The 13,620-nt window shown below is 34.8% G+C and overlaps 1 protein-coding gene across 1 annotated transcript; it reads left to right on the top strand.

Annotated features, from left to right (window-relative positions):
* Positions 1-20: 20 nt before the first annotated feature.
* LOC143248432 (uncharacterized) lies at positions 21-9,517 on the top strand. Its single transcript, XM_076496788.1, has 8 exons — positions 21-109; positions 2,583-2,731; positions 3,051-3,196; positions 3,565-3,661; positions 5,243-5,390; positions 5,750-5,951; positions 8,467-8,600; positions 9,264-9,517. The coding sequence occupies exons 2-8, from the start codon at positions 2,595-2,597 to the stop codon at positions 9,459-9,461; spliced, it is 1,062 nt and encodes a 353-aa protein (XP_076352903.1). The 5' UTR covers positions 21-109; positions 2,583-2,594; the 3' UTR covers positions 9,462-9,517.
* The last annotated feature ends 4,103 nt before the right edge of the window (positions 9,518-13,620 follow it).

The following is a 13,620-nucleotide window of genomic DNA, read 5'->3' as shown; positions in this document are numbered from 1 at the left end:
TTCACACATATGGGTTTTCGAAACGTGTTTCTATGATGGAAATGGCGGTAATGTGAACGTGCTGAAGATCAGTCGGGCGAACGGTTTCCCGCGTTGTGGTACACAACAGGTACGATGAGTTGTTGTTGTTGTTTTCTAATTTCACACACAGCTACTCGAGGGCTATCTGTGCTAGCCGTCCCTAATTTAGCAGTGTAAGACTAGAGGGAAGGCAGCTAGTCATCACCACTCACCGCTAACTCTTGGGCTACTCTTTTACCAACTAATAGTGTGATTGACCGTCACATTATAACGCCCCCACGACTGAAAGGGGGCGAGCATGTTTGGCGCGACGGGGATGCGAACCCGCGACCCTCAGATTACGAAGCGCACGCCTTAACGCGCTTGGCCATGCCAGGCCCGGTAGTATGAGTTTTTGTTGTTGTTGAAGTTTCTGATATGTCAGGATTTTGTCTGATAGATGCCCAACACGTCTGATTGGTACGACCACACATACATTATCTGTTAGGATTTAACGATGACAATGAGGAGTGGTAACAAAGGAATCATCTTAACTTTGGTCTCATTATGATGTTGTTGTCCTACGTCCCAGTAAGTTAACTGATAACAAATATTAAGTGCAGTAATTCTTTGATAACTTGGAATTTCATATAACACGATTTTCCTGATAAAATATTCAAGCTTTTTAACAGTGTGAAAAGAATCCTCTCAAATTCTCCCAAGCAAATAACTAACTTTCTCTTGGGAAAAGTTTGTTTATAACAAGACAAATTTAGATGTTTCTGTTGAGAATACAGCGAAATACATCATTACATTTTGTAGACACAAATATTGACTTTCTATTGGTTGTAGACTATATATAGTTAACGTGAGAAATAACAATTAAAGAATCCTGAAGGATTGGGTGCGACAAGAAAGGTCTGTAACAACAAAAAAAGTAAGTTATGGTTAGTCTTAACAATGACTTTATTTAGTGAGTTATTTATGTTGAATTTCGAGGGAGGATGGATAAAACAGATTGGAGAATATATCTAGAGAAAATGTGTTACGTTTATCACACTAGGGAAATTTAAAATTTTAAAAAAAATATTGTCTTATATAATTAAGAACTTAAAACGAATATACTATTAAAATATAGATTATTAGCTTAGATTTTATGCTATACTATTTCATATAACAAATAAAAATTTGTTAGGCAGCTAGTCATCACCACCCGCCGCCAACTCTTGGGCAACTCTTTTACCAACGAATAGTGGGATTGACTGAAACATTACAACGCTCCCACGGATAAAGGGCGAGCATGTTTGGTGCGACCGGGATACGAACTGCAACACTCAGATTACGAGTCTAGCGCCTTAACCACGTGATTATCATGGACTGTCTTGTAAAAAGAATTATATTGTATAAAGTTGTTTACGAGGTCTGTTCAAAAAATACGCGGACTGACGTCATAAAACAAAATGTACTTTATTTAGAAGTTACAGGTCTGGGACCCCTTCAAAGTACTCTCCTCCCCAACGCGCACACACTTATCCCAACGGTGTTTCCACTTGTTGAAACAGTCCTGGTACACTTTTTGTAATGTCCTCCAGCTCCTTCGTCGCATTTGCCATAATCTCGGGAATCGTCTCAAATCTTCTTCCTTTCAAGGGTCTTTTGAGTTTGGAGAACAAGAAAAAATCGCAAGGAGCAAGGTCAGGTGAGTAGGGGGGTGGGGAAGAACAGTGATCGAGTGTTTGGCCAAAAACTCACGAGATCTGAGGCACAAATTTCGCAGCAACGCGGTGCATCTTCAATTTTTCGGTCAAAATCTCGTAACAAGATTCAACTGGTATCCCACACTCTTCAGCAAGCTCCCTGACAGTCAGACGTCGATTTGCCCGCACCAGAGTGTTGATTTTGTCGACGTGTGGGTCGTCAGTTGACGTGGAAGGACGTCCAGGACGCTCATCATCTTCAATGGACTGTCGACCATCCTTAAAACGTTCATGCCACTTGAAACATGCCGTAAGATTCATAGCAACATCACCGTAAGCCGTGTTAAGCATAGCAAAAGTTTCAGTCGCAGATTTTCCAAGTTTAACACAAAATTTCACAGCAAGTCGTTGGTCATTCATTCTGAAATCCGCCAAACGAAAAATCGCGCTTCACTTAAAACCGCGTAGCTAATACACAAATGAAGATATCTGCAATCGGGAAATGGCGTCATAATCAGCTGATCTGTGCGAACCTAGCGACACCAAGCGGATTCCCCTGGAATCAAATGGAGCCGCGCAATTCAAACAATCCGCTTATTTTTTGAACAGACCTCGTAAGTTTAGATTCGTGTAAACCGATCAGGTAGCACAGAGAAGCAGGTTTTACAGGCAAATACCCTTTTCTTTTAGATGTATTTATGTACAACATAAAATATGAAACGGAATTTTAACTTGTTACATAAATATACGTTTTATCCATAAGGGAAAATAGTAAGAAAATATATTTCAACTGCTATAATACAACGATGCTTTATTTTGATTTTGTTACGAGGTAAATATCATTATTATTAAGATGACATGTTTTATTTATTTATTCTTTGACAGTATAGTGACGTCATGACCAATATCGTGGTGGTACAATTCAACGACTATGTTCAAACGTCACACGATAAAGTATACAACCTAACGTGTTATTTAGCTGGACCTGGCGAGACCGTGGTGACCTCCAACTATATGGATAGTAGAACTGATGGGTTAGTTTGTTTGTCACTCAGTTCTTTAGAATTAACGAACCACTCTGTCTGTTCTTACACTGACATTTTGGTTCTTGGTGAACACTTACACACAGAGATTAAACAATAAATAGAAAGTTCTGCAATAAACACGATAAACACTTTGTCAATGACCCCTTACAATGGGTTTGTCTGAGGTTATAAGACGACGTTTATTATGTATTTTTCCAAAGTAAAATTTGTTGATGTGAAGACAAAAGAATGAAGGTCAATCAAAGTCCATTTGGTCAGTCTGCCTTTCTGGGAAAACTTACTTAAGAAGGGAATTTCTGTTTTATAGCCGTTATCCGACCCAAATAGAACATCTACCAGCGCAGAACATTCTAACATCAAGTGTCACCTTAAGAATTCTGTATCGGGGAACACCAACCAATACTATAGCTGTGGGTGATCTTTTGACCTTCAGGTTGGAGACCCGAAGTCAATGTAAGTGTTACTTCTGTCCCACGATATTTGGGCCTATAATAATTAAAACGATAATACTGATAAATATAATACGTTACTTCAAAATGTTTATTTATATTTAGATTAGAAAACCTCTTGTTTTCGTCGTTTTTGTAAATAACGTTAATCAGATAAAGATGTAAACATTTGAACGCGAACATAAAGTCGTAAATATTCTTGAACCAGCGAGTGACACCAACTTACGTAAATAATTATTGACAAATGCTCGTTGTAAAACAAAGCATTTTACGTTCGTTACATCTCAGAACTACTTGAGTTAAAAGTTCAAAGTTCGTTGATATTATGTTATGTTGATTAAACTAAGCATAACAACAGTATTTTATTTTTAGATCGATATGATTACTTTACTGGAGACATCTTTGCAACATACGTCATCGCTAAAGATCCCTACTCTGGAAGACAAGTACATCTTATTGACTCCAGGGGGTATAAAACAACAATTTAATTTTATCTATCTCTTCCTTCCTTCTTTTGTGCCCGGCATGGCCAGGTGGTTAAGGTACTCTACTGCAATCTGGTCGCGGGTTCGAATCCCCGTCACAATAGCAGGTACACAACACTTGTTATGAGACCAAAGCCAGTGTTGAAATCAAAGTTTATTATAATGTTTGAACATATATCATCGAGTACGTTTAGAAAAACATGTAGTTTTACACATTTTTACATGTGGTTTTACACATTTTTCTGTTATCTAATAAAATATATAACAAATGAAGAACGTTTTCGGGAGGCACTTCTCCAATATGGCCATACAAACAACAGTATCATATAATTCATAAAACACCTGAACAGATAACATCCAGTCACACAGATCAAGACGTAAAGCAACAACGAGCGCCACTTTCCAAGTGCGATGCTCACCAAAACACAATTCTTTGTTTACCTGCAAATATCTTAACAGTGAAACAAATTACACCATCTTCAAGGTTTTACGAAGAACCACGTCGCGAAGATAATTGTTGGTTATTGTTAGTAATTATTAATTCTCGCTTTGACCGACAGCTGTCGTCATCGATTGGTGTAGTTAAGCCTAGTCCTCAGCACTGTCGTATTGCGCTCTGAAAATAGTTTTGTAATACCTGTAATTGTAATATCGTTAAGTAATCTTCACAACAAAGTGGTAGTGACCGTATAGTTGTTTTGGATAAATAGTTACTGTGTAAGATATTTTTGGATGACTTGTGAAGAACGAACTTAGAAGGTCATTGTAAAATATAGAGTTTCTCTTCAGGGTTTTATATGAATATTGCTGACATCGTTTCGTTATTTTTAAATCATAAGTTGTAATAGGTGAAACGTGCTGCAGCTAAGATATAATGAATGAACACTTGTTGAACATCTCAGATGTGTTGAACATCTCACATTGTTTCTGAGCTAATAATGCCTACCCCACATCTCACATTGCTTCTGAGCTAATAATGCCTACCCCTAAAATAAAAACTGTTACTTTATAATAACGTTTGTTTTGAATTTCTCGCAAAGCTACACGAGGGCTCTCTGCGCTAGTCGTCCCTAAGTTAGCAATGTAAGATTAAAGGGAAGGCAGCTGGTCATCACCATCCACCTCCAACTCTTGGGCCAATCTTTTACCAACGAATAGTGGGATTGACCGTCAATTATAATGCTCCCACGGCTGAAAGAATGAGCATGTTTGGTGTGACGGGGATTTGAACCCGCGACCCTCAGATTATGAGTCAAGTGCCTTAACCGCCGGGCTTGTTATAATACTGGGTGTCTGGAAGTTATGGTGACACATTTGATTTGTGTTTCTGAAATGTTTCGGAGTGTGGAAGTTCTAATGTTCTCTGTGTTTCGTGTTAAACACAAATTTTTTTTTATAAGTCCTCAGATTTCCCGTTGAGCTACCACGATAAAACATTTGTTAACACAGTTGTTTTGTAAGACATTGTATGCTCACTATTACATGACGTTTTATGACTATCAGTGGACTTAATGAGTTCTAATTGCTTCAGAAAACAAACTTGTTAGTTTTATTATTCACTCCAGATGCCCTGTGGACCTTTACGTTTTTCCAGAGCTTCACCGAACTCCTGAAGGGGCGTTGGAAGCAGATTTCTACGCTTTCAAAATACCAGGTTCTAACTTACTAGTCTTCCAAGCTACCGTTCGCACCTGCCGGGGACCTTGTGAACCAGTAATAACTTCAAACGTTTCTTAAAGTTAGATTCGGTATTAAGAGCTTTAGACTAGGGATAGTTTGAAACAAAGATTATGTGTCGGTAATTATTTACAAACACACGTGATACATTTAATAGCAATGAGAAAATACAAAATGTAAGCAAATAAACAATATTACACCATCGAATATGAAGTGAAAATAACTGTCATACAATAATTCACAGGAACTACTGTAGTGATTCGTTCATATTATTAAATATAACTCATTAATCACAGAGGCATTTTATGAAACGAAAAATGATAGGAAAATATAATGTGATTTATCTGTGATATAATTTAGCGAACTTAGTCAAGTCACGTGCACAATCCACACAGGTAATATGCAGTGATGGGGGTCGTCCAGGGTCGTTTCCCTCCTGGGGACGAAAAAAAAGGGCAGTTTCGTCTCCTGTTTCACTTGTCACGCCAGTAGCGCCACCTAACTCGACGGACAGTATTGACCACGAAGAGGAAGTTCACGAGCTGTTGAAAGTGTATCTGTCCCGATCAGATATACCTGCGGTGTCTAAAGGGCTTGGTAAGTAGAGGGCGCTGTAGAGTCAATAAAGTTAAAAGTACATTTTTGTTTAGCATTAAACTTCATGATGGGCTATCTATGCTCTGTCCACCTGGCGGATACACTTCCTCACTATCACGCAGTATGCACATGAACGTATAACACTAGATACCGGGTTTCGATACTCGTGGTGTACAGAGCACAGATAGCCCATTCTGTAGCTTTAAACAAACAAACAAACAAACAAATCACTGCGAGGAATCGAATCCAGAATTTTAGCACTGTAAGATCTGAAACTTTTGCTGCTCCATCGTTTTGTTTTAAATTAACAAAAATTTACCCTTGCTATTAAAGTACTTCTTCGTCTAATATACATGGAATGTATATTAAACTCTGAAGCAGTTGTAACGAGAGCTTTATATCAGTGTTTTAATAAGATACATCACTTCTTTATGTAGAAAAATATGATGATCAGAAAGTATTTAATTAAATAACGTAATGAACTTTTAACATGTGACTAGTTCATGACTTTGCTGATAAGTGAACTTTAACATCTGACTAGTTCATGACTTTGCTGATAAGTGAACTTTAACATGTGACTAGTTCATGACTTTGCTGATAAGTGAACTTTAACATCTGACTAGTTCATGACTTTGCTGATAAGTGAACTTTTAACATCTGACTAGTTCATGACTTTGGTGATAAGTGAACTTTAACATCTGACAAGTTCATGACTTTGGTGATAAGTGAACTTTAACATCTGACTAGTTGATGACTTTGCTGATAAGTGAACTTTAACATGTGACTAGTTGATGACTTTGCTGATAAGTGAACTTTAACATGTGACTAGTTCATGACTTTGCTGATAAGTGAACTTTAACATCTGACTAGTTCATGACTTTGCTGACAAGTGAACTATAACATGTGACTAGTTCATGACTTTGCTGACAAGTGAACTATAACATGTGACTAGTTCATGACTTTGCTGATAAGTGAACTTTAACATCTGACAAGTTCATGACTTTGCTGATAAGTGAACTTTAACATCTGACAAGTTCATGACTTTGCTGATAAGTGAACTTTAACATCTGACTAGTTCATGACTTTGCTGATAAGTGAACTTTAACATGTGACTAGTTCATGACTTTGCTGATAAGTGAACTTTAACATGTGACTAGTTCATGACTTTGCTGATAAGTGAACTTTTAACATGTGACTAGTTCATGACTTTGCTGATAAGTGAACTTTAACATCTGACTAGTTGATGACTTTGCTGATAAGTGAACTTTTAACATCTGACTAGTTCATGACTTTGGTGATAAGTGAACTTTAACATCTGACAAGTTCATGACTTTGGTGATAAGTGAACTTTAACATCTGACTAGTTGATGACTTTGCTGATAAGTGAACTTTAACATGTGACTAGTTGATGACTTTGGTGATAAGTGAACTTTAACATGTGACTAGTTGATGACTTTGCTGATAAGTGAACTTTAACATGTGACTAGTTCATGACTTTGCTGATAAGTGAACTTTAACATGTGACTAGTTCATGACTTTGCTGATAAGTAAACTTTAACATGTGACTAGTTCATGACTTTGCTGATAAGTGAACTTTTAACATGTGACTAGTTGATGACTTTGCTGATAAGTGAACTTTTAACATGTGACTAGTTGATGACTTTGCTGATAAGTGAACTTTAACATGTGACTAGTTGATGACTTTGGTGATAAGTGAACTTCAACATGTGACTAGTTGATGACTTTGCTGATAAGTGAACTTTAACATGTGACTAGTTGATGACTTTGCTGATAAGTGAACTTTTAACATGTGACTAGTTGATGACTTTGCTGATAAGTGAACTTTAACATGTGACTAGTTGATGACTTTGGTGATAAGTGAACTTCAACATGTGACTAGTTCATGACTTTGGTGATAAGTGAACTTTAACATCTGACTAGTTCATGACTTTGCTGATAAGTGAACTTTAACATCTGACTAGTTCATGACTTTGCTGATAAGTGAACTTTAACATCTGACTAGTTCATGACTTTGCTGATAAGTGAACTTTAACATCTGACTAGTTGATGACTTTGCTGATAAGTGAACTTTAACATGCGTCTAGTTCATGACTTTGCTGATAAGTGAACTTTAACATGTGACTAGTTCATGACTTTGCTGATAAGTGAACTTTAACATGTGACTAGTTCATGACTTTGGTGATAAGTGAACTTTTAACATGTGACTAGTTCATGACTTTGCTGATAAGTGAACTTTTAACATGTGACTAGTTCATAACTTTGCTGATAAGTGAACTTCAACATGTGACTAGTTCATGACTTTGCTGATAAGTGAACTTTTAACATGTGACTAGTTGATGACTGCTGATAAGTGAAGTTTAACATCTGACTAGTTCATGACTTTGCTGATAGGTGAACTTTAACATCTGACTAGTTCATGACTTTGCTGATAAGTGAATTTTAACATCAATGTTGGTAAAAGAAATGTGAATTAGATCAACCATTTGCTCAACAGCCCCTGAAAGATGGATGGTCTGTGTCCCTAAAGATGGCTACTACACTCTGATGTTTGTAGTGGGTTTCGTAGTGTTTATCACCATTGCTATAGCTGTGGCAGCCGTATCTTACATCCGAAGAATCAAGACAATGGTAAGAGACGCGTTCCAACATTAATAAAACCGTATGTAATCCACCAATATCAAGGTTCGTCACTGGGGTTAAAGTAATGTGCTGGAATATGAAGACAATTTAAGTTCACTAATTTGTTGTTGTTGGTATGATTATGAAGGTTGGTCTAAATTAAATCAGTAACATATTTATTTTAATTAAGTCATCTTCAAACGTGCTTTTAAAATTTTAAGTAATTGTAACAATGGTATCCAAGAGTTAACGTTAATGTACATAAAAGTTACTTTATAGCACATGAAATAGCTCATTTTCATGGGCACAAGTATTGTGTGGGTAAATTGCCTTCCAGCGGCTCATTCTGTGGACTTTATATATGCCAGAAACCTAGTTTTGATACCCGTGGGGAATCAGAACTGGTAGCCCATTTTTGTTTGCCTAAAGACGTATTGAACAAAAAGAAAGATGGATACGAAAGTGTGGTTTGTTAAATAATATGAAATTAAATTATTTAAAAAATACGATTGATAAGTTTATATAATGCACTGTCTTGTTGAATGTCTTGTTTCAATATAACTCGAGGTTATTTTTAATTCTCCAGTTACTTATTTAATTATTTATTGCTATCAATGATATAAAACCTATATTAATATCAACTGACTCACCTCGCCTTGTATGTCCTCAAAGGTGAAGGAATCTGACGCCGAGAGTACATCACCTAGTACAACCGAGTTTTATATATCCGAGTTTCAAGCTCCCAAGTTTGAAGACCCCAGCGAACCCATTTATACTGACCAATCCATGTTCGAAAGGTCTCGGAGCCTTCGAAGTATGACAATTTCCAATCTTGGAAATGTCATTAAAGCCAAAGGAGATTTCTATTAATTAATTTCATGATGTTTTATAAATTAATTAGTACGATAATAAATGCGTTATCTGTTCTGATTCTTGTTTATTTAAACATAGAAAACAAGTTGTTTGCGAGATATCGTAATTGGTGGCGGAGTATTTGAATAATTATAGTTTTATAACAATTGGACACCTAGTTTTTAGTTTATTTTAAAACAAAAAACTCTTGTTTGTAAATAATATACGTTAATGTACTATTCGAAGAGGATATGTTATTCTGTTGAAGCGATAAAATCTGGTAGCTTTACTTTGTAAGTGATTTTGAAAGCTTTAATGGATGCAAGTTTCAGCTACACGTTTAATATGTTCGTCGTATAAATATCCAACAAGAATGTAAAAACGTAATTCTTCCTAACACAAGACTTTAAACATTATTCTTTAAGCCTTATTAGCACAGATATAAAATTGTGTAAAATTTATTCACGCAGCAGATTTATTTTTATTTGACACATATAAAATCTTTAATATTCAACTGTTAACCTAATTTCTCAAGTAACATATTTGAATGGAATTTACGGTCTTCAGTGTTTAATAAAACTTAATAATTTCATCACAATCTATTTTATATATTAAAAAAAGAATAAATGTTACCCTTTCGTTATTTTGTGCGAGCATTCCATGCATTTTCTATTTTTGACGATAGTTTCATTGAAGATTAATTAATTATTTAGTTATTATAAAAGCTACGCAATGGGCTGTCTGTGTTCTGCCCACCACTGATATCGGAACCTGGTTTCTAGCGATGTAAGTCCGTAAACATACCGCTGTGCCACCAAAGGACTTCGCAGAAATAATTTGTGTTTTAATCAGTTTAATTTATTTGTTATTATTATGGATCATTCTAATACTGTTTTATTACTTAACTTGATATAAATTTCCATAGCACATTGTAACAAATTTGGAAATTAGATTTCATTCCAAACTGTATTTTCAAACTATGCTGTCAGTTAACATGACCTGACAATAAAGAAAGAATAATGATAAAAACAAAACAAGATGTAGTTAGTACTTTGTCTAAATATGAATTACATTTTCTAGGGTTTAAAGTATTTAAATTATTTCTATTACACTGAAAAACAGTGCCGTACACCTCAATCTGTTTCATCTCAAAATGAAATGTTTTGAAATTAATTAACAAAACAAGATGTAGTTAGTACTTTGTCTAAATATGAATTACATTTTCTATGGTTTAAAGTATTTAAATTATTTCTATTACACTGAAAAACATTGCCGTACACCTCAATCTGTTTCATCTCAAAATGAAATGTTTTGAAATTAATTAACAAAACAACCTTATTAAATACATTTATATCTACCAGTTTTTTATGCATTGATAAATTGTTTTAGAACATTATTCAAGAAAATTTTGTGTATCTTAAAATCGCCACTGACAAAATTACCTCATCAGATAATTGAAAGTTTTTAGCATAGTATTTTACTTCTAATATTGACCAATAAAGAGTTTACATTTTAAAATCTCTGATGACGTTTTTGGTGTTTCTTGCAAATCTTACATTTTATATTCGTAGGTGAAACGGCCCTCCCTGTTTCAACAAGTGTAGAGAAATGTTAACTGCGCCATCTGCTGGCTTATTAGATACTACCAAACTGCATATTTTATAACATTTTCAGGAGTTTATAACTTACACTTAGAAATAATCTTTTTCTTCTTCGACTTTTTAAATATAAAATTCTATCAGCGGGTGAAATAAACTCATATTTATGTAATAATGAAACAAATTCTGATTACTGAGTATTAGCTCGAACAAGTGGCCACATTTAATAGTAAATGTTTCAAGAAGCTTTTGAAATGTAATACGAATGCCTATGATAAAGTAATTTAACGCAATATAGGAAAAGGTTTATATCCTAGCCTAACTGCTTTGTGCCATAAAACACCAAATATCCAAATTAAATTGTTTGCGGTAAACACGAATAAACGCATCGAGTATTACTCAATATTATAACCTCAGTGGAAGCTTATAAAATAGGCTACATAATATTCTACATAATAGAATATTGATCAATAATAACATGTATGATTGAACACAATTGGCTAGCTGCTCATTCTTTAACTTTAAAATCTCAGAATTCCCTTTATTTGCCAGAAAAGCGTTCAGAAGTAGATAAGTTAAATGCTTTTCATGCATAAGTAACTTTACACTTACGTAACGAGTGTCTGTTTGAAGTTACGCACAAAGCAACACAATGGAATATCTGTTATCTGCCCACCACGAGTATCGAAACCAGGAATCTAGCTTTGTAAGTCCGCAAAGATACCTCTGTACCACTGGAGGGAAGGGATACATAAAGTGTGTCAAAGGGAACTGAACACTTGATATATTTTTCTGTTTTACTTCTCACGATAAAAAAATATTAGTGATGTTAAATTAATAAAACAGCTACTTTCTATCAGACTTCCCGCCTGGAATATAGTGCTTAGTCCTGGAATATAGAGCTTAGTCCGATTACATTTTAATGACTCAGTTTACTATCTTTGTGATTTTTATTTGTATTTATGTCTAAGCTATTTGCCGACTTCTCTAATCTTGAACTACTGGCCAGAGAGATGACAGACAGTCAGCAACATTTACACTAAGGGATTGACTGACACTCTTATAATACACTTCCGGATTAGAGTGCAGGAAACATTTTGTAGTGTCCTACTGATTTTATTTCTTCAAAAGTAGATCCACTTAAAACAGGAAGAACGAGTGAGATAAATTGTGAAGCAAGTGTGGGTTTAACTACAGTGACAGAGTTTTGAGCCAAGAAGATGATGAATCGGTGTGTCTGTATGTTATATTATGACCAAATATCTCCACACGGTTGGTTGTACGAATTGTAGCTCCTGCACGTATCTATACATTTCTACTATTGATATCACAGTAGTTACGAATGAAAGTTTTATCTGACTAGCCATTTCGCCATTTTGAGTTTCACTGATGGATGGGTCAACTTTTGGAAGTCAAGGAAACTTAAGTCTCTGAACGGTTTTGGTTGGTTGAAATCTAAAATGTATATATATATATATATTTTGAGAGCACTTTCTCTCATTTACTAACCATCTACACAGCACTCATTACTAATGTTATATTTAAATATTGTTCCCAAAATAAACACTTGGTATCAAGCACAACCTCCCCCCTAGTCCTACCTCAGTATCGTCCTTCATCCCCACTGTTACGTCACTGTGAATTTATCTAATATCCTTCATGCTAGGATACACTAGATATCCTATTATGTGCTTTTTATCCTTGGCGTTTTTTCCTTTGTGTTAAAGATATATCTCCCTAGTGGCTCCACAAATAGTCTGAAGACTTATAACACTAAAAATTTGTACTCGATAACTGTAGTGGGCATAGAACCAATAACCCTTTGTGTAGCTCAATGTTAATTGCATAACGTTATTTATTTGTTGCCTCTAATTTCTAAATAATGTAAAATATGGTTTATGCCGGAAGCAGCACAGTGATATTCTTGTAAAGAAAACGTTTTTGTACTAAGTATCACAACACTAATTTCAATACACTAAATATTATTGTTTATTCTATTCTTTCTTATTTAACCGGTTTGCCAAATTTATCTACAGTATTTTTCTTATTTCTTCCATCGCTTTTAAAATATTACATTACTAGATTAAGATAATAATGACAAATGTTCATCAAAATATGTTTTTATATATTTTTTTGAATGACTGCAAGATTAAATTGGAGTTAACAAATAAGCACAAAAATTAAGTAACCAAAAAATGTTATATATATACATATTACAATTAAACATATGAATTGAAATGTATAAAATATTATAAATAAATTATATTTGTTTAACAAAAAGAGAGAGAGAAAAAAGAGGGAGCAGTTACCAAAATCTCTGATGTGTGAAGTTAACTCCTGCAAAAAAAATACTGAGGTAAAAATGTTAGTTTAGGCTTACGTAATAACTTATTCAATAATTTTATGCAATGTTTCTTAACTGAATTCGTAGGCAACTAAACATTCACGTGAAGTTTATTGTTCCAGTAATTTTACCCAAGTGTTACTTTCAGTACATAAAATATGTCGGTTAGTTGGCCCTTTATTTAAGTAAATAATATATATTAAGAATTTTTAACAATTGGATTACGTATTTTACT

Source organism: Tachypleus tridentatus, chromosome 4 (genome assembly GCF_004210375.1).
Source record: "Tachypleus tridentatus isolate NWPU-2018 chromosome 4, ASM421037v1, whole genome shotgun sequence".
Taxonomy (NCBI): Eukaryota; Metazoa; Arthropoda; class Merostomata; order Xiphosura; family Limulidae; genus Tachypleus; species Tachypleus tridentatus.
The sequence above is the reverse complement of the archived record's forward strand: the minus strand, read 5'-3'. Positions and strand labels throughout refer to the sequence as shown.

Coding starts and splice junctions, on each gene's coding strand:
- LOC143248432 (XM_076496788.1), top strand. CDS start 2,595: ATGACCAATATCGTGGTGGTACAATTCAACGACTATGTTCAAACGTCA. Junction 3,662..5,242: donor CATCTTATTGACTCCAGGGG/GTATAAAACAAC, acceptor TATTCACTCCAG/ATGCCCTGTGGACCTTTACG. Junction 5,952..8,466: donor TGCGGTGTCTAAAGGGCTTG/GTAAGTAGAGGG, acceptor TTTGCTCAACAG/CCCCTGAAAGATGGATGGTC.